Here is a 27,377-nt window from a genome sequence, read left to right on the forward strand (position 1 = left end):
GATTTCTTGACTAGGAGGCTGCGTTTTGAGGCATTCTTGAGTTATTTTGTCAAGTTCAACTATTATTTGTTAGTAAAATAAATTGGCCGTAGTTTTTGAAAGAATTTCAATGTTTACTAATATTTGAAATGTTTGCTGACTGTATTTCTGAAAAACTGATTTAAGTAATAAAACACAATGTAAATTATTATTTTTCCGTGATTACCTAATTTAAAATTAACATTCTCAATGCATTTATGTATTTATTCATTAATATTTCAATATCTCCATATATGTTAAGCACACATCAAATTTATATAAAAATTGTGTAATTGGCAAAGAACTAGAAGTTTTACATAGTTAATACGAACCTGGCAGTTTTAAATTTTTGATCTTGGTATCGACGTATGTAAAAAAAGTAAAGAAATATATTTATGGCCCTGTGAAAATGTACAATGCAAAATTTTAAAACTACTTTACAGTGATACAACTTACGTCACTTTTCCCATTCTTCATAGAGTGAACATGAATTAAGTTGTATGAGTGCCAATTAGAATATTATCAATTAGTTTAGGAATAAAGTTTGTAAATTGTGTAATAAGGAATTGCATTTTTCGTTGAATATATATGTATATTTACACACCTGGATAATAATAAATAACTGTACTATCTATATATTTTGTTTATTATAGTATTATATTTCATTGAAACCCACTTCATAAACATTTGTTTGCAAAATTTAGCACATACCTGTGAAATTAATCAGCTATTTAATCAATCATTAAATATCTTACATAAGCAATATGGCTGCAATATTACACATTGAATTTCAGTGATATATATCGCATTTGTGACGGTTATTAAATATTGCAAAAGTATTGCAGGTGCAGATAAAGTTAACAGTATATACGCAATATTGCAGATGAAATATTAAAATATAAATTAAAATGAAATATTGCAACAATATTATAATTACTACATATGTGCATTATTAACTTTGCAATGTATGTGCAATATTGTAGCAATATAACGAATGTTGCTGCAATATAACATGCCGACAGGGTAATAACTTAACTTAGCTACCAAATAGGAGAAAAACAGTACAAAAACTACGAGAGTATTTAACGTATTTACATTACCATAACAATATTAAGGCTGATACGGGGGATGCAAATATGAAAATTGAAATTTCCCTCCTGCCTAATTATCCTAAATCCTCCCTTATAACTAAATCCATTCACGAAATTCATATTTTCGCACAATTGAACAAGTTCAAAGTGAACTTCGTGAAATAATCACGAGGCTGAAACCGTGTCCTGTCAATAGGGTAATTATGGGACGTGTTCGCAAAGCAAAGGGTATCAAAGGTGGGCGCGCCCTCGGGGGGGTGTAATTGTAGACTACGAGAGAAAATGATGTGCGCCAATTTTTTTTCATTCGCGCCTTTTGCGCTTTAATCCTAATTCAATTTTCTCGGTTTTACTTTGTATAATTTAACGCCATAACGAGGAAGTGAACGAAATGAGTTATCAACAAAAGTAACGCTATATAATTCCATTCAATTTCGCGTTATTATCGGGGCCAATTAGTTAAAATTAAGTGCCTATTTACAATATTGGCGATTAAGTGCCCGTAAAATGTCAAAACATTTTACATATTCTAGCGATAATAACAATAATTTTGTAATTAAGATGCTGAATTTATAATCACTATAAAGTTTCGCATTTGCATTTTAAAAAAAGCGCTGCGGAGAATACGGGCGTAGGTAGCGAGTTTATAGGAAACGGGCTTAGAAAAATCGCGCTTTTTTCTTTCGTAGTATGAATAATTTATTGTTAGGTTATTCGAACAAGTAAAACTTTATATATCTCTAATTAAATATATATTTAGCTATATATTAACGAACACAAGTGCTTTCAAAAATTATGGTGAAAAATTTTCTCATTTTTTGAACACCCAACACAAAAATCTTCATAATTTTCCTTAAAAATTATCCAAATTTGTTGAAAATTACCTTAGTGTATTTAAAAAACTTTATTTTTTTATAATTAAGAATACTGTAATTTAATACTTCTAATAGGGCATTTTTTATAGGCTGTCAAAGATGACGGTAAAAAATTTCACAATTTTTCTGGACATAATACAAAACCGTTCATAATTTCCTTAAAAATGGTCAAATTTATTTAAGAATGACCTTAGCTTGTTTGAAAAATAAATAATATTTTAACTCGATATTTTCAGTAAGGAATTTTTTAAACACTGTTAAAAATGGTATTGAAAATTTTCCCAATTTTTTGGATATTTACTACAAAAAGCTTCATAATTTTCTTAAAAATGCTCCAAATTTATTGAGAATTATCTCATTATATTTAAAATACTTTCCTTTTTATAATTGAAAATAATTAAATTTAATACTTTTAATAGGGAATTGTTTGTAGGCTGTCAAAGGTGATGGTGAAAAATCTCACAATTTTTTTGGACACAATACAAAACCGTTCATAATTTCTCTAAATATGATTAAATTTATTGAGGGATGACCTCAGTTTGTTTAGAAAACTACAGTTTTTATTTTAAAAAGTATTTTAACTCAATGTTTAATAACGAATTTTTTAAATACTGTTAAATATGGTATTAAAAATTTTCCCAATTTTTTAGATATTCAATACAAAAACCTTCATAATTCCCTTAAAAATGATCCAAATTTATTGAAAATTACCTCAATATATTTGAAATACTTTAGTTTTTATATTTATAAATACTTTAATTCAATACTTTTAATACGGAAATTTTTGTAGGCTTTCAAAGATGATGGTAAAAAATTGCACAATTTTTTTAGACACAGTACAAAGCCGTTCAGAATTTTCTTAAAAATTATCAAATATATTTCAGAATGACCTCAGTTTGTTTGGAGAACTATAATTCTTATTTAAAAAAAATTTTGCTCAATACTTTCGATAACGATTTTTTTAAATACTGTCAAAATGTGTTGGAAATTTTCCCAATTTTTGGAATATTCAATACAAAACCCTTCACAATTTCCTCAAAAATTGTTAAAATTGATTTAAAATTGCCTCAGTCGATTTAGAAAATTTTGGTTTTTACTTTAAAAGAATTGCATGTCAATGTTCTCACTAAGGAATTTTTTATAGACTGTCAAGGATGATGGTGAAAATTTTCCCAATTTTTTTAACACCTTGTACAAAAATCTTTGTGATTCTCTCAAAAATGACCATAGTTTATTTGGAAAATTTGGGTTTTTATTATAAAAGATATTTCAAGTTATTATTCTTAATAAAAAAAAATTTTACAGGCCATTAAAACTGATGAAGAACATTTTCCCAATTTTTTAGACACCCAATACAAAAACCTTAATGATGCCCTCAAAAATGGTCCGAATTTAATAAAAATAGTTTTTGTTCATTTGAAAAACATAAATTTTTACATTTTTTTATACTTCAACTCAATATCTTAAATAGGGATTTTTTTACAGGCTCCCAAATACGATATTAAAAATTTTTCAAATTTTCAGAGCATCTAATACAAAAACCGTCATAATTCCCTCAAAATTGGCTCAAATTCGTTTAAAATTACCTTAATTTATTTAAAAAACATCAGTTATTATTTCAAAAGATATTCTAAGTAATTATTTAAAGTACAAAATTTTTTACAGCCTGTCAAAGATGATGGCTAAAATTTTCCTAATTTATTGGACATTCTGTACAAAAACCTGCCTAATTCCGCTAAAAATAGTCCAAATTTGTTCAAAATTAGTTTTTATTATAAAAAATATTTTAGAGCAATAATCTTAAGAAGGAATAATTTATAGGGTCTCAGCGATGATGGTGAAAATTTTTGCCAGTTTTTGGGACACCCAATACAAAAACCCTCATATTTCTCTTAGCAATACTTCGAAACTGTTCAAAATTACCTCAATTCGTTTAAAACACTATACTGAATTGTCATTACTGTTTTTCATCTAACAGTGTTTTTTAATGTTCGAAATTGTCTAATAGAAGAACCAACAAAAAAAACTCGAAAATTAACAATCACGCTTATTTATCAGATGATACTTTAGCACAGCTGAGAGGGCACCTAAGAAATTGATTGAAAAATACATTTAATCGTGAAACACGTTTTCTAATCTAAGTTCAAGGTGGAGCTAATTATCGATAATAATCGAAAAAATAATCGATGATCGATGAAATTATTGAGTTCCCAACGTGGTCGGTTGGTTGGCCGGTCCATCAAGGTCCCTCACATAACTTTTAACGAGTTAAATTAAGTTTAATGTTGGCTCAGGCGAGTTTTTTTTAATTTAAAAAAAAAAATCGTTTTTTCAGGAAATTTGGCCCTTTAATTACAGGTTGCGCCCGATCTGTCAGTCCCTATTTACCCCCAACTAAAGTTCAACAAAAAAAAATCGTCTTTTCCTTACCATCCTTAATTCGGTTTTAAATAGTGGTTGTTTACTAGACATATACTTTTCGGGGTTAGTGTTAATGCACGTCCAGGTGTCCGATCCGGGTAATTTATTACCCCTAAAAAGTGGAGGTTTCCAGTAAAATGACAAATGAACGGTATAAAAATAATAATTAATTATACCCTCTACGATGGCCGTGGCCATATAAATGGACTGAAAGTATTTTTTATGTGTTCGTGATAATGTAGATCGCGCTAATGGGCGTGAAACTACGCATAAAAATTGATTGTTACACATGTAAAGTGGAGATTACTCAACTAGGGAGGAAAAGTCTAGTATAGAAATTTCCTGTTTAATTGTGCCAAAAAACACAATTATTGTTAGACTCATCTCAGTCTAAAGTGTCTTAATGAATAGTACTGAAATGATGTTTTTCTTATGGAGTTAAATATTCTGTGCTGCAAAAACACAATTACAGGTAATCCAGATAATGGGTAGGTCTGAGTGGTAATGAAATCATCCTCTGATTTTTAAAATATCTTCTTAATTGAGGCAAGCCTTGGCTTGTAGACAGCATATTCAACTCCAGTTTTTTTTCTATCGTGAGTGGAAATTAAATAGTAGGGTTCAATATGCTATCAGTAAACTATTCTCAGCTGGAGCTTAATTTTTAAATAAAAGAATAAAGTAGAAGTCTTATACAAAGTACATTTAACCAAAGGCTCTATTACTAAAATTTACAATTTTTTTTGTCTTGCTCCTTTTTCCTTTTCCTACTTTCTTATTTTTAATTCATAACTTTGATAATTTTTTCAAGTTTTTTAAGAGCAGTCTTGTAGAGAGCACACTGAGCCCTAAAATATATTCCTAAATTTCCTATTTTTTTTGTCATGAGTGGTAGTTAAATACAACCGCTCAGTATGCTGCCTACAAGCTTTCCTCCTGCTGATGCATAATTTTTTTAAATTAATCTTTCAATAACAAATGGATCTTCTGAGCATTTCTACTTACTTAAATTGAAAAATAAAGATCTTGTTCAGACGGAGTCTTATATAGAGCACATTGAACTAAAAGCTTTGTTACTGAAATTTGCTATTTTTGCTGTCGTAAGTAGCCATTAAATGCCAGGGTTCAGTATGCTGTATACAAGAAGACTGCAGTGGGTAGGCAATTTCATGTTAGGATTTTTTTGAGTCTTTGAGCTTAAGAGCGAAAAAAAATAATTAAAAAACGGTCAACTTGTTTTCGTTTCGGAAGGTAGGCTCTTGATTTTTTTTTTATTCTATATACAGCATAATAAACCAAAAGTATAAACAAAAGATTTTAATTCTCTATTCGATGCTTTTTAAATGTCTTCACCCCAAAGCTGAGAAAAGCCTGTGAGAGCCTCCGATTGAGAAAAGCCTTGTCTTGTAGACAGCATATTGAATCATAAGCTGGGTTTCTAAATGTATTATATTTCTGTTAGTAAAACTGTTCGGAATGCTATCTATAAGCTTTCCTCAACTAAGGCTTCAATTTTTCATAAAATTTGTTGAATAAGGCTAAGTGGTGATTCCATTAACACTTGTACTCTCTTATAAGGTAGTAATAATTTACCTTATATAAAGAAATTAGGAATGATTAGGGAAATCCAATTTTTGTCAAGGAACTTGCTCACTTTTCAGAAGGTTTAGGCCTGCTTTTTTACTCACCTTATCTCCTCTTTCATTGTTCCTTTAGTTGCTCTATATTTTCACTCTTTTGTTCACCATTCCCCAATGGAGAGTCTTATATAGAGCACATTGAACCGGAGCTATTCAGTTTTATGCATGCTGTACTAACATTTGTAAAGAAATCATTGTTGATCTCTTTTCAAAAGACGTTTCGATCATCCTTGATTTTCCTATCAACTTTTCGTGGTTTTCACTGTTTATTATTGTCGATCTTTAGTCTGTTGATGAGTGACTAATTCAGGTGAATAATTGCATAACATGCCTGTGATCAAATTTTAATTTAAATAAATAATATGAAAAATAAGAGAAAAAGTCCATTTTCACATTTATATCCTCATCTCAATCTGAAGTATCTTAATTAATGATAATGAAATGAGTTTTTCTCACGTAGTTGGATAATCTGTGCCAGAAAACCACAATTTCCAGGTGATCCAGACGGTAATAAAAAAATGAAAAGGGGATATACAAAATGAGAGAAAAAGTCAATTTTTACAATTATATAATCATCTCAGTCTAAAGTTTCTTAATGTATGATAATATGAGACGATGATTTTTTTTATGTAGTTGGATAATTTGTGTCAAAAAAACATAATTTCCAGGATATCCAGACGGTAATAAGAAAATAAAGAAGTGATATATAAAATGATAGAAAAGTGTAAATTTCCTTAATAGAATGATTTTTTATTTGATCATTTATTTTTAAAATTTCTTTACAATAGAGACGAGCCTTGGCTTGTAGACAGCACATTGAACCATTACAAAATTACTAATTTCACGTCACAGACTTATATAAAGCACATTAAACCAAAGCCGCAATTACTAAAATTTACTATTTTTTTTTCTGTCCTGAGAGGGAATTAAATAGCACGGAGGGTTGTTGGGTGGGGTCAGAAAGGGGTCAGTCAGTTCTGACCCCACCCAACAACCCTCCGCAATATTGAAGATATTGGGTCACAAACACGAAACTGAAAATTAAATAGCACGGTTCAGTATGCTATCTACAAGCATATAGAATTTTGCACTTGGTCTATGTAGTTTTATGTTTGAACTGAGACTGGTTGATTTTTATCAAATCTTTAATCTTTAATCAAAAATAAGGAAAAAGCATAATTAAAAATGATGTCAGAAATTTTAAAGCTTCTTTCCTGTTCTTCTTCTTTTCTTGTCTTATTTTACAGTTCTTATCAAAGGCTCATCATTCTCCCCAATTTTTTTTTAACAATAGCCTTGTAGACAGCATATTGAACTATAAGTTGCTTTCCTAAATTTCCTCGTTTTCTGTTAGAGTGAAAATTAAATACAATGGCTCAGTATGCTGTCTAAAAGCTTTCCTCCCACTGATGCTAATTTTTTTTTATTAAAACCTCAAATGGCTCTTTTGTACTTCCTTGAATTTAAAAATAAGAATCGTATTCAGAAAAAATCTTATATAAAACAAATTGAACCAAAATTTACTAAAATTTGATACTTTTATGGGAATTAAATGCCAGGGTTTAGTATGCTGTATACAAGAATACTGCATTATGCAGTTTTATGTTTGGACTCGCAGATTTTCCTTAGGTCTAAATCTAATGAATGGTAATGGAATATTTTTTTTAATTTATGTAGGTAAACTCACTGGAGCAATTTACTTTATTCCAAGCAGTCGGAGTCAGTTTCATACATCTCTTCCAGGACATTTTGAGCTATTTTCTGTATCTTCTTATAGAAACACAGAAGAACTTTAAGAGCCTGGACGAAAAAGAAAACCTATGGATTCACAGGTGTTGACTCACTGTAGTGGTTCATTTCTTCCAGGCAGTCGGAGTTATTTTGATTAATATTTTCCAGGATATTTCGAGCAATTTTGTATCTATTCTTATAAACGCCTCTGATGGCCTAAAAGAGTAACAATATGACTCCATTGAAAGGTACACTCAATTGCCTTGAAAAAAAAGAACATAACCCGAAAAAATTTAAAAATGTATCTGTTTAGTGGAACTATAGTATAGAGTCAGAAAAACTGTTATATCCACGTGATATAGACATTTATAGAGAAATGAGAGGTGATGTTCAACGTTTACACTTACATCCTCATCTCACTTAACAATATCTTAAAAGAACCACATAAATTCCAGTTAAAAAATTGGATTTTTTTCCAGAAAATTTGCCACAAAAGCCCTTGGCTTGACCATTTTTGCCTCTCCAATTTTAAACTTTCCTCCCCAACTTTTACTAGATTTCGCTGTGGCGAAAACACCACTTTTCCCACTCCCTTTTAAAGGTAAAAACTGGTAAAATAGTCGGACATATAAGTGTTGGCAAAGAATAATTATCGGCACGTCACGCGGTAACGTGTCGGCGGTTTCTAACCACAAATTTGCGTGTTGTACGGCACCGGTCGAGGGGAAACTGCTTAAAAACGTTTATCAATTTATACACCGCAAAAGAAATGGTGGAAATTTACCATATATTCATTTCACTGTCTTCTTTTTAGTTTATAGTTGTCATTTTCTGTGCGTAGGTCCTATAGAAGCAGCAAGAGTGAGACCGAAGAGAAAAAAATTTTGTTTTTCATTTTTTCATTTTTTTTCAAGCCTGTATAATAAGAATTTAATAAATATGCCAATAGAAAGCAAAAAACGTCAATTTGGCAAGGCTGTAATAGCGCATAAAACTCACTTATAAAAACACGTTATTCATATACATACAAATTATGCCAATAACCTTATTCCAGTTTATTAATCCGAAGACATATATTACATCCGCGAGAACAGGCTCGGTTAATTCATCTATTAACTTTTACACGGTTTCCCTTCATTTTATATAAATTAAGCGGATTATGTGCAATTATTTACTGTTAGCTCCTTATAAATTTTTGTGCAGTTTTAGTGGAGAGATAAAGGAAAATTCACATTTCCCTGAAAGTTTTCCTAATTACAAATTCAATTGCAACGCAAAAAAAAAATAATGAACCCTCGAAAAGTCTATAATTATAATCAGCATAAAAAGTTTTAATAAAATTCGCAATTTTTTGCCTTTGTTCATACTACTGTCGTCCAGGAATTATCCGCAATTTGACTAATTACGTAATTGTAATTCTCATTGCGTGCGTTTGTGTATGTTTTATTATTATATCCTCCCCGGAATAATTTGTTAATTTTATATAATGAATTTTGATAATTAGCTTTAATAGCACACACGCAGCTTTTCGGTTAATGTTTGCTACATTGAATCATTTATAGAATTTTAATTTTGGGTAATTAAATTTGTTTTTTTTTTAATGAGAGATTTTTGTGTTTTTTTTTCTGGTTCTACGTGAAATTTCAAGATTTTTGATGCCGTACTTATCTCACATAGTTTTTGAGTAATAAGGGGTCAAAAATCAACTCCTTTATCACTTTTAGAGCCTATAAAGACAATTATTTCAATATTTCTAGTAAAATAACCATAGGCATCACTTGATGCAAAAAGTGTACATTTTCATAACCTTATAATTTAGGAACTGTTCATTTAAAAGATGTCATGTCTTTAAATTGCACATAGAATCCAAAATCGATTATTATTTAAGGGTGGTTTTAGATGTCCGTAACTACCAACTGGTAAATTAAACTTTTCTAATTTTTTAATGCACAAAAGTGTTTTCATATTTTAGCCAAAATCTTAGTTTTGGGTCAACAATATCCAAGTTGATCCTAAAAATCAAGTACATCTATTGATTGAGGCTCTTAAGCTAACGTCATATATCTGGAGTCAAAAGCCTTTGATAGACTTAATCATTGAATCCTTTTGGTTAAATTATCTAATTTTGGTTTTTTTGAATCGCTTTTGAATTTTTTAAATACTACCTTTCAGATCTATGTTGCAATAAATGGTTTTCATCCTAGAGTATATTTAGCAACCATAGGTGTTGCCCAAGGCACAGGGTTAGGTGCTTAGCTTGTCAATATTTTTATAAATCACATTGGATTTTGCCGATAAAATGTTTTTTAATTAAAAAAAAATAAATAATTCATAATATAAAATTAAAATGTCTGAAAGGCTTTTGTTCTTAAGCATATCACTCAAATACTCGAAAATTTTGGGTCTTATTCGATTTTAATTAAATTTTTATACGAACTTCAAAAAGGTTAACGAGAGTTTTGATTTAACACAAATATCGTCAAGATTTTTATTTGTTTTAGGACGAGTTAATTAATTGGTTTATGACTAACACAAAATAATGCTCACCAATATTTTCACCAATATTCTCCAGTCTCATTATGTTCGTTCGAAAGATGGATATTAATATCCCTAACACAAAAATTAAATAGTCTATATTCTACTGCTCAGAATATTAATTTTTAAATTTAAAAAACATTTATTTTAACATTTATAATTTTAAAAATTTCAAGGTTTATAATTTAAAAATCGTACTATCGATCTTGTCAAACGTATTGAGAGTTCTTTCATTATACAATCAATCATAACCTGGAAGTTATTAAGAATAAATGTTTGAGTCAAGTTCAAAAATTCTTTATTTCTCGGTAATTTTTTCCTGCTTAAAAAATAAAACTTTTCTTAATTAATGTGTAATTTACTTGTAGAAAAAAAATTAAATAAATTATAAAACAGCTTAGTAAAATTAGACAATTTAGAATTTTAGACTTCAGTTTTTCATTTAAATATTCCAAAGTTATGTATCTGTTTCAAAATTTGGTGAATTCTTTTACTAATAAAATAAATTATAAGCATCCATAATAAAAATAATAAACTTCCATATTATGAAAGGCCCTTGTTTTACGATTTTTTAAAGATCTAAATTCTAAATATTTTTTTTATCTATTTAAATAAAATATAGAACTCTAATAAAACCAGAAAGTTCACAATTTCAGACTTAACCCCTCTCGGCCCCAATGGGACAAATAAATCCCAACATACATTTCATACCATCTACTGGGCGCTATCTGTCCCGTTTTTAATGGAAATTGTCATTAGCGGGTATTTTAAGGTTTTAACAATTTTTCGACAGGCAGCGACACGCTTTTTGGAGGTCATTCTGAGTTAAGGGCTCTTATGCCTAGGCATATCACTTAAATATTCAAAAATTTTGAAATTTCTGTAAATAATTTTGTATTTTAAATTTATAAATTATATCTAATTAGTTTGTAAAAAAATATAATGGTTTATAAAAATTCATAATAAATAAAATATTTTAACTCTTGTCACGTGAAAACTTCGGATTTTATACCATTTTTGGTGAATTCTTCGATTTTTAAAGATCTAATTACTGCTTCATTTTTTGTGTGATCTAATTCAAGGAAAAAATAAAATAAATAATTAAACTCCTTAATAGAATCAGAAAATGCTAAATTTCACTTGATGTCTTATACTAATTTGTATATTTTGAATTTTTGCCAAATATTTTTGCTTTTTAAAGCTAAAAATTCTACCTAATTTATTCGTGAAAATATGAAGTAATTTATAAAAATCCACAATACAAAATGAAAATTCAAATAAATTTAAATTTAAAAGCATCTGAGGCATGATAATTTGGATATTTTAACACTTTCGATTTTTTCTCAATTTTTTGTATATTCTCCGACCTTAAAAAACAAACGTTTTTTATTATTTATTTGAGAAAAATTAAAATTAAAAAAAAGAAAACTTGTTCTTGGCTCTTGTTTCTATACAAGTCACTCAAATACTCGAAAACTTTTGGTTTTATTCCATTTTTGATAAATTTTTGAATGCTAAAAATTCTATCTATTTTTTTTTATAATCTATTTGTATAAATAAATGCGTAACAAACAACTGCGTAATAAAACCAGAAAATGTAGAATTTCAGACTAAACAACTCTTATTTCGTTTACTAAATTCGTCACTTACTTAAAAGACTGCTTTAAGGTAAATCACATTATAACATGGATGAATTATACCATGATACCCTTGAGACTGTTCGAAATTTCATATCTACAATACTCATCGTACTGTAGATCTTTTCTAATGCATTTAGAGTTACTTCATTATACAATCAATCATAAACTGGAATTTGTAATAATCGTAAATCATTAAGAATAAATGTAATTTCTTGGTAATTTTTTCCTTTTTAAAAAACAAAACTTTTCCTAATTAATATGTAATTTACTTGTAAAAAAAATAAAATAAATTATAAAACACCTTAGTAAAATTAGACAATTTAGAATTTTAGACTTAAGGGCTCTTATTATAAGGCATATCATTAACATACTTTAAAATTTTTATTTTTTTTAAGTTTGTCATAAGTCTTTCGTTTTTTCATTTAAATATTTCAAAATTATATGTCGCTTTTAAAATTTTGGTAAATTCTTTAACTAATAAAATAAATTATAAGGATCTACAATAAAAATAAGAAAATTCAATATTATAAAAGACCTAATTGTTTTACGATTTTTAAAAGATCCATATTCTAACTTTTTTTTTGATCTATTTAAATAAAATATAGAACTCTGTAATAAAACCAGAAAATTTACAATTTCAGACTTGAGGGCTCTTATGCCTAGGCATTTTTGAATTTCTGGTAAATAATTTTGTATTTTAAAATTATAAATTCTATCTAATTTATTTGTAAAAAATATAAAACTTTATAAAAATTCATAATAAATAAATTATTTTAACCGCAACGGCTCTGGTCACTTGGAAACTTTATAGTTCGGGAGGCAACGACACAAATTTCCGGTTCATTTTCTCCCGCTTTATTTTTTGAGCACGAGTTATTCATATAATATGTAACTATAATAAATACGTCTTCCGTTGTACCCTTACGACATGTGGTTGCAGGGGGAAAATTAATTTAAAAAAATCATAGCCTCTTGCCTGAAACTTGCTCTAGTCATTGTTTTGAATTTAAAATGCAAAAAAAATATCGTCTTCCATCTGAATTCCATAATAAACTACGTCTTCCACCCACATCAATACGTTCAAAAAAAATGAGAAAAAAAAATCATAGCCTCTCAAGTGAAACTAAGTGTGATGCTTATTTTTATAGTCGGAAAGATACAAATAATAATCTTCCACTTGTAAACTAAAGACTCGGTGGAAGACGTAGTTTGTTGTGGAATTCAGATGGAAGGCGATATTTTGTACGCATTTTAAGTTCAAAATAATGAGTAGACCCAGTTTCGTGCAGGCTATGAGTTTTTTTTATTAATTTTCGGCGGGAATCGCAACCCTCCTGCAACCCCATGTTGTACAACTGAAATGGAAGACGATGATTTTATTGTTGGTTATTATTTGAATATTTTATGCTCAAAAAATAAAACGAGAGAAAATGGTGTAGTGAAATCTGTCGCTGCCTCCCGGACTATTAGATTTTATTCAACTTCTGCTAAACTTTTCGATTTTTAAAAATCTTTAAAGTTCTGCTTCATTTTTTGTGTGATCTAATTTAAAGAAAAAATCAAATCAATCATTAAACTCCTTAATAGAACCAGAAAATGCCAAATTTCACTTGATGGCTTATACTAATTTGTATATTTTGAATTTTAAAAGCTAAAAATTCTACCTAATTTATTCGTGAAAATATGAAATAATTTATAAATTATTTAAAAATTCAAATAAGTTCAAATTTACAAGCATCTGAGGTATGACATTGTGGATATACCAACATTTTCGGGTTTTTCTCAGTTTTTTGTAAATTCCCCGACTTTAAATTTATTTCATTTGAAACAAATTTAAATAATTACATAAGCCGCTAAGTATTTTATGAATGAAGTCGGTCATATTATATTTACAACTGCGTTTAATTTTCTTAATTCCTTATTGATACCCCGTAATGGCAGGTTGGATTGCCAGATAATAAACGTAATTTTTTATATAAAATTCAAAATATTTTAAAAATCATTTGACTTAGATATGGGACATTATCCAGAAAATGTGTTAAGTTGTTCACGTTCAGTCTCGGTATAACTGGAAACGAAAAATCTATCCAAATATTGTAGGTGTGTTCTCCAAAGAGCAAACTCCTTGAAGAAGTGTATAGTAAAATAAACATAAAATAGTTTACAAATGCTTAGTCTAAATAGATAATTTTTCAACATCATCATCAAGTTTTTTAAATGATTTAAATAATTAAATAAAAGTATATGATAAAAAAAACATAATCCTAAAGAGTCTTATACATGCCACTCAAATACTCGAAAACTTTTGGTTTTATTCCATTTTTGATACATTTTGAATGCTAGAAATTCTATCTATTTTTTTTTGTAATCTATTTGTATAAACAAATTACAAAACTGCGTAATAAAACCAGAAAATTTAGAATTTCAGACTAAACAGTTCTTATTTGGTTCACTAAATTCGTCACTTACATAAAAGACGATATACGGATGAATTGTACCATAATACCTTTGAGACTGTTTGAAATTTCATATCTACAATATTCTCATTTTTATGCCATTGATTTTAATTTAATAATTTAACGAGTACTTTAATTTTTTATTATATATTGTTTATGCTAAAATCTTTGGCGATATTTAAAAGTTACAAGTGACAAAAATTATATTTATTTTTTTGACCAATAAAGCACTTTTGAAACTTGAATTTGAGTTTAATAATGCTTATGCATATCACTCAAATACTCTAAAATTTTAGATTCTTTTAATTTTTAAGAAGTTTTTTGGATTAAAAAAAACCAAATTTTACCTGTTTCTTATTTAATTTACTTGTAAAAAATTAAAAATTTAATAAATTATAAAACTTATTAATAAACCAACAAATTAATGGAAATTTGGGAAATATCACACTTTTTATACAGTGATGTCCAAAAATCATGTTTAAACTTATTGGTTTGGCACTCAATTAAAGGTTGAATATCTTGAAAACCGATAAGGCTATTTTCATTAAACAACAAGCATAATATTTTGCAAAGTATTCTATAATAACATTATTTAAGCTTCAAACTAGTCCAAGTGAAATTTTCGAAAATACCGTGCTTTTTATACAGTGATGACCAAAAATAAAGTTTAAATTTATGACTGAGCATTCACTTTAAAAAGTATTTTATTTAGATAAAGTTGTCTGTCTCAATATTGTTTAGTCTTAAAGCTAGTCAGAGTAGAAGTTTAAGAAATATCAGACTTTCTATACAGAGATGTCCAAAATCATCGTTCAACTTATGGGAGACTACTCAATTTAAGGTCCAATACCTTAAAGGCTTATAAGGCTATTTTCATTAAACCAAAAGTATGATATTTAGCAAAGTATTCTTTCTCAATACTGTTTAAGCTTTAGGCTAGTTCAAGTGAAAATTTCGGAAATATCAGTCTCTTTCTATAGTGACGGCCATAAATCATGTTTTAATTTATGAGTGAGCACTCAGTTTAAGGTTGAATATCTTGAAAACTGATAAGGCTATTTTCATGAAACAAAAAGGATAATATTAGACCAAGTATTTTATATCAATGCTGTTTAGGTTTTAAACTAGTGCAAGTATATAAGTTTTGAAATATCAGACCTTTTATACTGTAATGTCCAAAAATCATGTTTGAATTTATTTTAAGAACTAATTAGGCTATTTTCATGAAACAAAAAGTATAATATCCTGCAAAGTATTCTAAATTATTGATATTTAGGACTTAATCTAAAAATTTCAAACTTAAGAGTTCTCTTAAGCATATCGTTTAAATAATTAAAAAAATAGGTTTTCTTAAGCAGGATAACCCTGTAAAAAATCGACAACTTGGAAAAATCCTCATAATCCGTCGGAAAAACATTAATTGAAAAAAAAAATTGTTTTCATATATGCCCTGCTTCTTACCACTCAAAGACTATCGACTATTTTTTTCCTACATAATAAAAATCCACTTACTGCTAACAACTCGGGGGATCCCCTTCCCTTCTCGCGGTCCTGCCTATCCATACTTCGACGGCCGGTTACGTCAATCCTCAATACTAAAATCCTTAAGGCGACGTGACACTACACCACAAAACGTCCAAAAAAAAAATTTTTAATCATCAACAAGACACCATCCTCATCACCCGCGTACGCAGCGCCATCGACCGATTAAAACCAGCGATTAAAAACGATTAGGATGCGGACGACACCGCGCTGTCGTCAGCAGCAATAGCAAAACCACCAGTAGAATTTTTTTTCAATAATAATTTAAGTGAAAAGTAACGTACATTGTGTTTTGATTGAAACTGACTTAAATCGGACTGGCTTTTTCCTCGGTTAGGACGGTATGTTGGATACCCCACCGCGCATACATAATATCACACTATAATTTTACGTTATTTTTTGTCTTATTTTCCTTTTTGCCGCCCTCCTCTATCAGGGCGGCCATGCATCGGCTGAACCCGCCCATTTAATAGCACCCTCAATTATCTTTCGCTGACGATCGGGGTGCCCTCTCTGAGTGTATTTGGAAAGAATGCAACGTTTCGACACGGAGTGTGGCGGCAGCACAAGTCAAGGCTCGAGCTTTAGTTGACGATGCATAATTTAATGAGGGATGACGCGCAGGTTTTTATAAGGTTTTAAGAGAAAAACACGTTTTTAAAGGTAAAAAACAATAACATGTCTTTATTTATTCGCTATGTACAAAATACTTTTTAAAAAATTTACAATATTGGACCCTGATTTTGCTGTTATTGATCTGTTTGGCACATAATTATGGACAAGTACCTGCCTTGACAATATTCTTTTTAAGATAATGGACACTTTAGAATTTTATGGAAGCCTTTAGGTGTTATGGCATTTTTGAGATCTACGTGAAATTTCGAGAAATTTGGGGAGTTGCATTACATAGTTTGGTCAAGTAGAGGATTTTTATTAACGTAAAAAACAATAATGGTTCAAACATTTAACAACTATCGATATAAAAAAAAGATTATTGCTAACACTGCCAGTTCTAAGGATCTTTTAGTTGTTCTGTAAATTATAGCTGTGAAAAAATATTTTCAGTTTCGTGTTTGTGACCCAATATCTTCAATATTGCGGAGGGTTGTTGGGTGGGGTCAGAAATAAAACAGAAACCTGTTTACCTAAATGTCGACGTTTCGACTTATATTAAGTGATCCTCAGGACACTAAGTCTAGGTTTCTTAAGTTATAATTAAAATACATTTTTTTTTCTGACCCCACCCAACAACCTTCCGCAATATTAAGGAATATTTGCCTGTTAGTTATATTTGTAAAAAAAAAACAATGATTTTTGGTAGTACTGAACAGTTCTGGAGATATTTAGTGATAAGTTTTTTGGTTTTCAAAACAGCTGCCAATCAAGTTTACTGAATTTTTTGAAAATTTTAAGGCAATTTTTTTGTGCTCTTTATTTGCCATAATTCTTTAAAAATCGCAATATTGAAGTAACAAATGGCTTTAAAGGACTTGGAATCTAAGAGCATCATTGAGTGAAATATCTTTAGACTACTGGAATTTCGTTATTTAATAAAAAAAATAATATGGATTCTAAAAGAGAATTTAATGTACTAAAAAAGCACGTTTAGCGTTTTTACATAAAATCACTTTTTCAAAAGTTATTCACAATTTTAGTCATAGTAAATATTATGCCTTAATTGTGAATAACTTTTGATTTTATGTAAAATCGTTAGAAGATGCACTGGTTTGCATCTTGATGACAACAGGAGATCAGTTTAATATGAGATAAAAAGAGACAGAATATGACGAATTCCAGTGACCATCAAAAGTTTAAAAATCAGACTTTTATAGGGAAATAATTTTTTTAGTCCAGGCGCTCCTATAATGAAAACCTCAATACCTTTTGTAGAGCATTAAATTCCTTTACTGCTCTTTTCTATATATTTATTTCTTAGTTATAAGATTCCAATATAAAAAAGGTAAATGAATAAATATATCTATGTTTAAAGCTACGTTTTTCGAAAACCACTTATTTAGCAAAAAATTTTAAAGAGAAGTTTTTTATAGGGAATTTAATTTCCTATAAATATATGTGCAAATTTTTTTTTACTTTGATAATTTTGACGCAAAAATGACAGAGAATAAATAGAAATTGAAGTTGATAGACCTCTTTATATTAATATTATGGGCTCAAACTTTCGTGTTATTTTTTTGTGTCATTTTGAACATTATTTTTGATATATTAAAAAAATAGTCTTCTGTCCCTTGCTGAGGACTAAAGCCGTGAAACGTGACAAACTTTGACAGGTGACAAGTGTCAAAATGTTTGACATTTTAAATGTCAAAAACTATTTTTGTTTTGAAATTTGCATGAATTTAGACAGTCAAAGAAAAGTGATGCGCGAAAGATAAGAATTACGTTAAATTGCCTGGAATTATTTAAAGATTCTTTCGGGAAATTATGGAATTCTTTTAAGGTTTATTAGATGCCTGGATAGGAAAATATTAATTTTTCCAGGCAGTCATGTACCCTTTTTAGACACTTTGTATGCTTTGAAAAATTCCTTAATTGCCTGGAAGAATATTTAAACAATTTCAGGCATTAACAAGTAATTCTTACTATCTTCAGGCAATTATATTTAAAAATTAATGTTTCTTGTACTCGACTACCTGGAAAAATTATTATTTTTTTATCCAGGCACTTAATATGCCTTGAAAAAAATTCTCGAATTGCCTGGAAGAATCTTTAGATTTTCCAGGTATTTGCTTTTAATGTTTACTCTTTTCAGGTAAATATTTTTGAAAATTAATTTTTCATTTACTTGACTGCCTGGAAAAATTAAAATTTTTCCGTCCAGGTACTCAATATGCTTTGGAAAAATTCTATAATTGCCTAGAAGAATCTTTAAATATTTCCAGGAAACTTAAAGTAATCTTTTGTTGACTTAACCAATAACAAAAAGAATTCATTCAAACTGTTTCAACTGTTTATGTCTCAAAAATTATTTGACCAAAATATACAGTGCAAGTTTCCTTCTAATTCCTTTCAAATTTTTTAGAATTTCACGTAGAATCTAAAAAACTAATAAAATATAGGCAGTATAACCTCAAATAATAAAGTTCCAGTAATCTGAAAATATTTCGCCTAAGAAAACTCTATTAATTATTATATAATTTTTAGATTCCACGTAAAATTTGAAATTATTTTTAGAAACTCTTAAGCTCTTGTTCAGTATATTGATCCAGAAATCCGGCTCGGAGGACCAAAAAATGTACACTTTATTAAATGGTTAAGAATCGATATTTTTTTTGGCAAATTGTGTTCCTTTTTATACCGGAGATGCTGAAGAAGAACACATGTAACACACGTATGCAAGTAAACATAAAAATGAATTTCTTGACCAGTCTCGTATTTTAGTATCAAATTTTATCTCAGATTCTTACGCTTTTATGCTGGATTTTTTTTTTCAGAAATTCACTGGAAGATCCAGCTCAAAGAACCAAAAAAAATTTATTTAATTATTTGGCGACCCTTTAAACTAATATGAACATTAGTTTATAACCGAATTTTTTATACACGGTGAACAATTGTGTTTCGGATCAAATCCGGCTCGGAGGACCAAAAAATGTAAATGTTTTAAAATGATTAAAGATCGCTGTTTTCTTTTGGTAAATTGTTTATTTGTGTTTTTGTTCTGCCAAAAATGCATATTTTTTGTCTCGTTATATGCCGTCAATTTTTTCCAGGGCAGAATGTTTATTTGACTGCCTGGAAAAATTAATATATTTTCGTCCAGGCATTTAGTATGCCTTAAAAAAATTCTTAATCACCTTAGGACTAAGTTATAAATGCCTGTAATTATTTAAAGATTGTTCCAAGCAATTTAGTGATTTTTGCAAAGCACATTGAGTGCCTGGACAAGAAAATACAATTTTTTTCAAGCAGTCAAAGAGAAAATTAATTTTTTAATATAGTTGCCTTAAAAGTGTGAGAATTAATTGTAAATACCTGGAATTATTCAAAGATCGTTCCAGGCAATAAGGGAATTTTTCCAATGCACATTGAGTGCCTGGACAAAAAAAATAAATTTTTTTCCAAGCAGTCGAGTCAAAGAAAAAATTAATTTTTAAATATAATTGCCTTAAAAGTGTGAGAATTAATTGTAAATACCTGGAATTATTCAAAGATCGTTCCAGGCAATAAGGGAATTTTTGCAATGCACATTGAGTGCCTGGACAAAAAAATACATTTTTTTCCAAGCAGTCAAGTCAAAGAAAAAATTAATTTTTAAATATAATTGCCTTAAAAGTGTGAGAATTAATTGTAAATACCTGGAATTATTCAAAGATCGTTCCAGGCAATAAGGGAATTTTTCCAATGCACACTGAGTGCCTGGACAAAAAAATACATTTTTTTCCAAGCAGTCGAGTCAAAAAAAAAATTAATTTTTAAATATAATTGCCTTAAAAGTGTGAGAATTAATTGTAAATACCTGGAATTATTCAAAGATCGTTCCAGGCAATAAGGGAATTTTTCCAATGCACATTGAGTGCCTGGACAAAAAAATACATTTTTTTCCAAGCAGTCGAGTCAAAGAAAAAATTAATTTTTAAATATAATTGCCTTAAAAGTGTGAGAATTAATTGTAAATACCTGGAATTATTCAAAAATCGTTCCAGGCAATAAGGGAATTTTTCCAATGCACATTGAGTGCCTGGACAAAATGGACAAAAAAAATAAATTTTTTTCCAAGCAGTCGAGTCAAAGAAAAAATTAATTTTTAAATATAATTGCCTTAAAAGTGTGAGAATTAATTGTAAATACCTGGAATTATTCAAAGATCCTTCCAGGCAATTAAGGAATTTTTCCCACGCGTATTAAGTGCCTGGACGAAAAAATATTAATTTTTCCAGGCAATTTAGGTAAATATAAAATTCTATTTTAAATACAATTTTCTAAAAAGACTAAAAATTTATCATAAATGCCCGAAATTAAAGAATAATTCTTTCAGGAAATTAAAATGAACGTCAGAAATCAAATTTCCTGAATTTTTACGTGAAATCTCTAAATTTCATAATAAATAGAGTTTTATTTAAAGAAATATATTTAGATTGCTGGAACTTCGTTATTTGATATAATATCCCCTAAATTTTATTAGTTTTTCAGATTTTATGTGAAATTTCAAGAAATTGTAGGAGTCACACTGTATATTTTCGTCAAGTGGTTTTCAGATATAAACAGTAGAAAATCTCGCTTTTTTTGCATTTTAACTGCCATAACGCCAATACTATAAGGAAACAAGGAACACCAGACTGTAATACTATCCTTTCCTGGTGACACAATAATTGTCAAACGTCATAAATTTTAACAAGTCTGACTGAGGTTTTAAATTTTTTTATATTTTATACTTCAAAAACTATTTGATCAAAGTATGGCTTGAAATTTGACGTGTAATCCAAAAATTAGGTTAATTAATCTAATTATTATCTTTAGGTTACTGGAACTTCGTTATTTGATATAAAACCCCCTATATTTTATTAGCTTTTCAGATTTTACTTGAAATTCCAAGAAATTTGAGGGCTCACACTGTAGATTTTCGTCAAGGGATTTTTGAGATATAAGCAGTTGAAAATCGCCATATATATACATATAAACATTTTTTTTATATTTATATATGGCAATTAAATATAAAATATTTTTCATTATTCTGTCCTATTCTAATAACGAAAACGTAAAAAAATTCGACAGTTACCAGATTTTCAAGATTTTTGACATTTGACAGTCAATTTTGACATATGTTATTTGAAACAAGCGAAAACTGATATAATTAATCGATTTGAAGCGGTCAAAAAAGCCAAATTTCAAAATTATTTTACTTCTGTCAGTGACAACTTTGACAATATTTTTGACAGTTTATATCTCAAGTATGGCATGTGACCGATCAAATTTCTTTAAATATTATGTGGAATTCGAAAATATCATAATATACAGGAGTACAATAGAAATTATAAACCTGTCAAATTGCACATAAAATTCCAAGAACTTTGATGGGTCACATACTACACTTTCCTCAAACAATTTTTAAAAAACAAGATTTTTTAAAACCCCGTAACTCATAAACCTTTCGCCTAAACTACACCCTTAAATTTCTTAAAATTCCACACAGAACCCAAAAATGCCATGTGACCCCTGCACCTACAAACATTTCACAAACTAATCTCAATTACCAGAACAAAAGTGTGCCAAACCCATTAAGCCCATACGTTACATAAGCCCATATTCCGAGTAATACGCCTGATGATGTTGATTGATTAGCTGATGACTACCGTAATGTGGTAAATTCGTACTGGAACCAATCAGATTCTGTGGTACCGCCGACGATATTCTCGGGTAACTTGATTGTGAGCCCGGGTAATGTAGGTTACTGGTGATAACTGCTGCCGAACCATTATTATCATTATTAATATTACTTGGTACTGTATGTGACGTCACTTGAGCAAGCGTTTCAGGTACTGTATCCACTAATTTATCCTTATTCTTCTCCACGACTTTCTTCGGATCGATTTCCTCAGTAGTTTTACCGCCATTTTTATGGGTTTTCACGTGTTTGGCCAAATGGTCGGACCTCATAAACCTCTTGGAGCATATCTGACACGAAAACCGTTTTTCCCCCGTGTGTGTTCTCAGGTGTCTCTGCAACTCGTCGGATCTGGTGAACCTTTTACCGCAAAACAACCAGTTGCACACAAAAGGCCTTTCACCCGTATGCCACCTCAGGTGTGCTTGTAAATGTGACGTTTTTCCATAAACCTTATCACAACCAGGGAAATGGCATATATGCACCTTTTTAGCCGAGGGTTTTTTCAGTCCGTTCTCCTCGTTAATACAGTTGGGGCATTGGCACTTAATGCACCTGCGAGCTTTTCCAGAATAAGTGGGAAATTCCATTTTGACCGGTGCGAAAGCGTTCATGTAACCAGTCTGATGGCTCCAGGGGGTGTACATTTGGTTCTGGGGCGGTTGGTACCCGCTGGAAGCGATGTCTGCCGGTGGAGGTGAGTGTTGGAACCAGTAGTTGTTGTAGGTGTGCGAGTAAGGGTTTTGGTAGTGGGGCGAGTAGTCCAGAGGGCTTCTGGTGGTGTCCAAAGGGACCTGGGTGGCGTAGCCATCGCTGCTGCACGAGGTGGTGCTGGATGGGGAGAGCTGGTTGTGATGAGAGCTGTAAGGGGTCGGGTAGATTCGGTTGCAAGTAGCTGCCAGGAGGTTTAAGGGAGACATCTGGAAAAAATTAGTGAGTTAATTAAACGAATAGTGTTTATTTCAAAATGGTTTATAATAAATGTCGTTTTTAATCCGGTTATGAAGATAAGTCAGAATTCTTGAAATTTGTTTTTCCTTATTTTCAAATTTAGATTGGTTTTTGCAGAATAGAAAAAAATACCAAATTTCAGTATTTTTTTGTAAGAACTATGGCCTTTTAGGGTGTAATTGGCTTAAGTTTAGCCTGTGTGTGCATAACTTAATTGGATACGACTTACGTATATTTTATTAAATGAAATGGTAAAAGTGAGAAAAAATAAGGTTTTTTGGGTTTTCTATATGCGTTTTAAGGATGATATCTTTATATAGGCTATGAAAAATCAAAATTTAAAAAAAAATTATAAAATGTCAAAATTTATACAATAAAAATCCCAAACTTCCATATTTAAAAATTCATCGTAGAAGAAAAAATTGAATCTAGTTTTTTTGAAAAACCAAGAAATAGTTTCAAAATTAAATGGAAAATTTAAATTAAGCTTTTGTTTTATGGCCTATTTATCGTCTAAATTAAAATTAAAGCAACAAAAACTTAACCATATATAAACTTAAATTATTTCCTTATGATGTAAATTATTTATGCATAATATAAAAGTATATGACTAGCCATACGTTTTACAGAAAAAAAATGCTGCTAATAAATGTAAATAATTAGTATGAAATCATTAAAACATTCTGACTATATCTATAGTTTCAAGTGCAATTTATTACACAATTATCTGTTTACCTTTATATAAGTTAATTATTTTTTAGTATTTAAATTAAACTTTTGTCTGTAACCAATCGTGTTTCTTTTTCAAAATATAATATTTTATTTAAAGATTATTATTGCTGACAAATTAAAAAAAAACAAAATTTAAAAAAATAAGAATGTGAATCAAAGGCTGAAAATCATATTTTGATAAAAATCAATAGTTTGTATGAATAATTCGTTTAAAAGCAATTAATACAAATAAATTAAAAACGGGCACCAAAATACAAATTTTTAACTTAAAATTAAAAGATTCATCAAAACTGAATTTCAGGCAATTTTAATAATTTATGCATAATTTAATTATATGTGGCATAAGCTTTACAAGGATATATGTGTTAATTGGAATAATTTATAAATAATACTGTGTAATTTTTTATAAAATTATTAAGATATTGCTGATAACCAAATAAATTAAGAAAATAAAAATAAAATGTCCTAAAAAAGTTGTTTTTTAAGTATTTCTTGTGTTGAATATACTTTATTTGAACAATATTGATTGTAAATAAAAAAAAATTTAAATTTTAATTACCATTCTTAAGAGAGCACAAAAATTAAATAATTTTCAAAAGAATTAGAATCAAACGATTAAAGTTTGATTTTTGTAAAAATAAAAAATTTGTGGAAATTATTCTCTTAGAAGATTATTAATGATAGCAAATAAAAAAAATAATAAAGTAAAATGAAAACTAGAAGGAAATATACAAATTTTTACCTCAAATTCACAAAAATCATTCAAATTGAATTACTGGTTAAAATCATTACTTAAGTACACATTCACTATTTAAGGTATGCATAACTTAAATGGATACGACTTACTATAAGCTTTAATTATTATTTATTGAATTCTTTTTTGGGCATCAAAGAATCAAAATTAATTAATTAAATCGTACAAGTGCCATTCTTTAATGTGTTCAAATCAAATTTTCATTAAATATTAAATATACCCAAAATTTAAAAAAAAATCCAAATGTAAATTTTATTCTTAATTCTAATTGGTAGAAAATGTAATAGAAAATTACTTACTTTGTAGGAGATTCATAATTTTGAATTAATAAAGTCATAAAAATTTAAAAAAAAATAGTGAAAATAAGTCATTTAATTGATTTTTAATAAAAAAAGCGAAAAAAATTTTAAAAAATAAATTGAAAAAATTTTCTTTTTTTTTAATTAAAAAACAAAGACTAGACTCAATTTTGTATGTAGTGTACTATATTTCTTTTATAAGAAATATGTCGCTTAAAGGACTCTCAATAATAGCAAATAAAAAAGGAAAAATTAAAACCAGGACGAAAATTACAAATTTACAAATTAAATGAAAAACTTATCAATATTGACTCTTAAATTATAATTCCGTAAGTGATGCATAATTAAAATGGACACGACTTACCATAAATCATAATTAGTATATATTAAATAATCAAATCCCTCCTGGTCATCAGATTCAAAACTCATTAATAAAATGCCATCAGTTAGGGTACTTTTGGTTAAGTTAAAATTAATGCTAATAAAAAAAAATTTAAATTAAAAAAAATTAAAAATGAATCAAATACGATTGTGAGTATTTTAATAATAAACTGATTGAAATTATTGAGCAAATAAAAAAGATAAATAAAAAAACGATGAAAACTAGAAAAAATACAAATTTTCGTCCTGGTTCGATTCTTAGGTTGAAAGTTCCTCAGTGATTTACAACTTAATTGCTATAACTTTAATTGTTATTTGTTTAATATATTCAAATCCTTCTTGGTCATCATAGTATAGAAAGTAATTAATTAAACGCAGTTATTTTTTATTTATTTCATCCGTATAATTTTTTTTTTCGATACGAACCACATTTTTAAATTATTTGTGTTTAAGCAAATAAATTGCATATAACATTGGGTTACTTGTTCTGATTAAAAAGTAATTATCAAAATCGTGGATAGCCTCGTAAGAAACCTAAAATTAGATGCTTTTAGTGACATATTTTCATAAAAAAATGATATATATCCAAAATAAAAAATTATAAAAGTCTAAATATCAAAAAATTCTACTTCAAATTAAAATTAGGAAATTTTCTTGGCCTTGACTTAATGAAGTCATAAATTATTTAAAAAGAAGTAGTGGCAATAAGTCAATGAAGAAAATGCCAATAATCAGAAATAAAATCATTTAAATGTTTCAAATAAAAACAAAAATTTGCATCAGTGCATTTATTTATGCATAACTTAAATGGACACGACTCACCATAAGCCTTTATTATATTATTTTATTAAATGTATGTTCTGGCTTAATGATTTTTTTTTCAAATTAATAAATGAACATCAACGTCAACCACCCCCTCCCCTTTAATAAAAAACCATATACAAATCCGATATCTGATAATGAGCAGGTTGTCGCACCATAAAACCGCGAGAAACCAAACACTATATCATTACAAGACACGCACCTGATGATGGTGGTGGTGATGCGACTGCGCAGATCCCCCGTTGCTTGGATACTGCACGACTTGAGAAGAAGAGGAGGCCATCATCCTTGTCCAAACGAAATTTCGCACACATACACACACACACAAAACTAACACTTAACCTTCTTATCTATGCGCCACTCGTTTCACTAATAATCGGAGTGAGTCGAGATTGCGGCTGTAACCGAGGATCTTAAACACCGGGGCGACGAGTCGAACGGGGCGTGGCTGCGCGTGAGGCTGCGCCGTTTTACCTCCCCCCGGAACTCGCCCAGGGGTTGGCAAGGCAACCCCCGCGGGAGGATCGTTACCGAGATGAGACCACGTTTTTTGGATGATCTTAGGGTTCTTTTTTTTAATTAATTTTTTTTTCTTATGTTGGCTGAATGGTCTATTTACATGATAAAAAGACTTTTTATCGATACTCTCTAAGAGCCTCTAGGACCTCCAATATTGTGTCAGTGTAAAATAATTTTTCATTGTTTCTAGTTATGCATAACTTAAATGGATATAAGTAACATTTTAGTTGCCTTAGATTATTCAAAAGCTTTCGATGTACTGAATCATGAATTGTTAGTTATAAGGCCTATCTCTGGAATAAATTAACGAGTACGTGTCAGTAACAATCACTCAGATTCGAAACACACAATTTCTGGAGTTCCTTAGGGTTCTTTTTTTTAATTATTTTTTTTTCTTAAGTTGGCTGAATGGTCTATTTGCATAATAAAAAGACTTTTCATGGATAGACTCTCAATTAGCCCCCAGGACCCGCAATATTGTGTCATTGTGACTTAATTTTGAATTATCCTTACTTATGCATAACTGATTACCTAACAGAAAGAGAAAGAGAGTCTAAATCAACTGCCTGGAAGAATACATTTATTTCTTCCAGGCAGTTGAGTGCACTCAGTCATTCGACAGAGATGAAA

General features: G+C 29.1%; 2 protein-coding genes across 2 annotated transcripts in view; both read right to left on the reverse strand.

The window, feature by feature from the left end:
* The window catches only part of LOC126742208 (transcription factor Sp9), a 162,274-nt gene extending 145,997 nt beyond the window's left edge, over nucleotides 1-16,277 (reverse strand). Inside the window, exon 1 of the mRNA XM_050448806.1 lies at nucleotides 15,920-16,277. Coding sequence (XP_050304763.1) covers nucleotides 15,920-15,970 — 51 coding nt within the window. The 5' untranslated portion in view covers nucleotides 15,971-16,277. The remainder of the gene's footprint in view (nucleotides 1-15,919) is intronic.
* A 5,573-nt stretch (nucleotides 16,278-21,850) lies between these two features.
* LOC126742243 (specificity protein transcription factor 3-like) lies at nucleotides 21,851-26,582 on the reverse strand. The gene is made up of 2 exons (XM_050448871.1): nucleotides 26,431-26,582; nucleotides 21,851-23,209 (listed from the first exon to the last, which is right to left on the reverse strand). The coding sequence occupies exons 1-2, from the start codon at nucleotides 26,512-26,514 to the stop codon at nucleotides 22,196-22,198; spliced, it is 1,098 nt and encodes a 365-aa protein (XP_050304828.1). The 5' UTR covers nucleotides 26,515-26,582; the 3' UTR covers nucleotides 21,851-22,195.
* Nucleotides 26,583-27,377: the final 795 nt, after the last annotated feature.

The sequence above is a fragment of the Anthonomus grandis genome, chromosome 11, assembly GCF_022605725.1.
Source record: "Anthonomus grandis grandis chromosome 11, icAntGran1.3, whole genome shotgun sequence".
NCBI classification, from domain to species: Eukaryota; Metazoa; Arthropoda; class Insecta; order Coleoptera; family Curculionidae; genus Anthonomus; species Anthonomus grandis.

Bases quoted from the DNA above. Each gene is read 5' to 3' on its own strand.
- LOC126742243 (XM_050448871.1), bottom strand. From the start codon at position 26,514: ATGATGGCCTCCTCTTCTTCTCAAGTCGTGCAGTATCCAAGCAACGGG. The intron at 23,210-26,430 runs GTGCGTGTCTTG...AATTTTTTCCAG, and splicing joins ATCACCACCACCATCATCAG to ATGTCTCCCTTAAACCTCCT.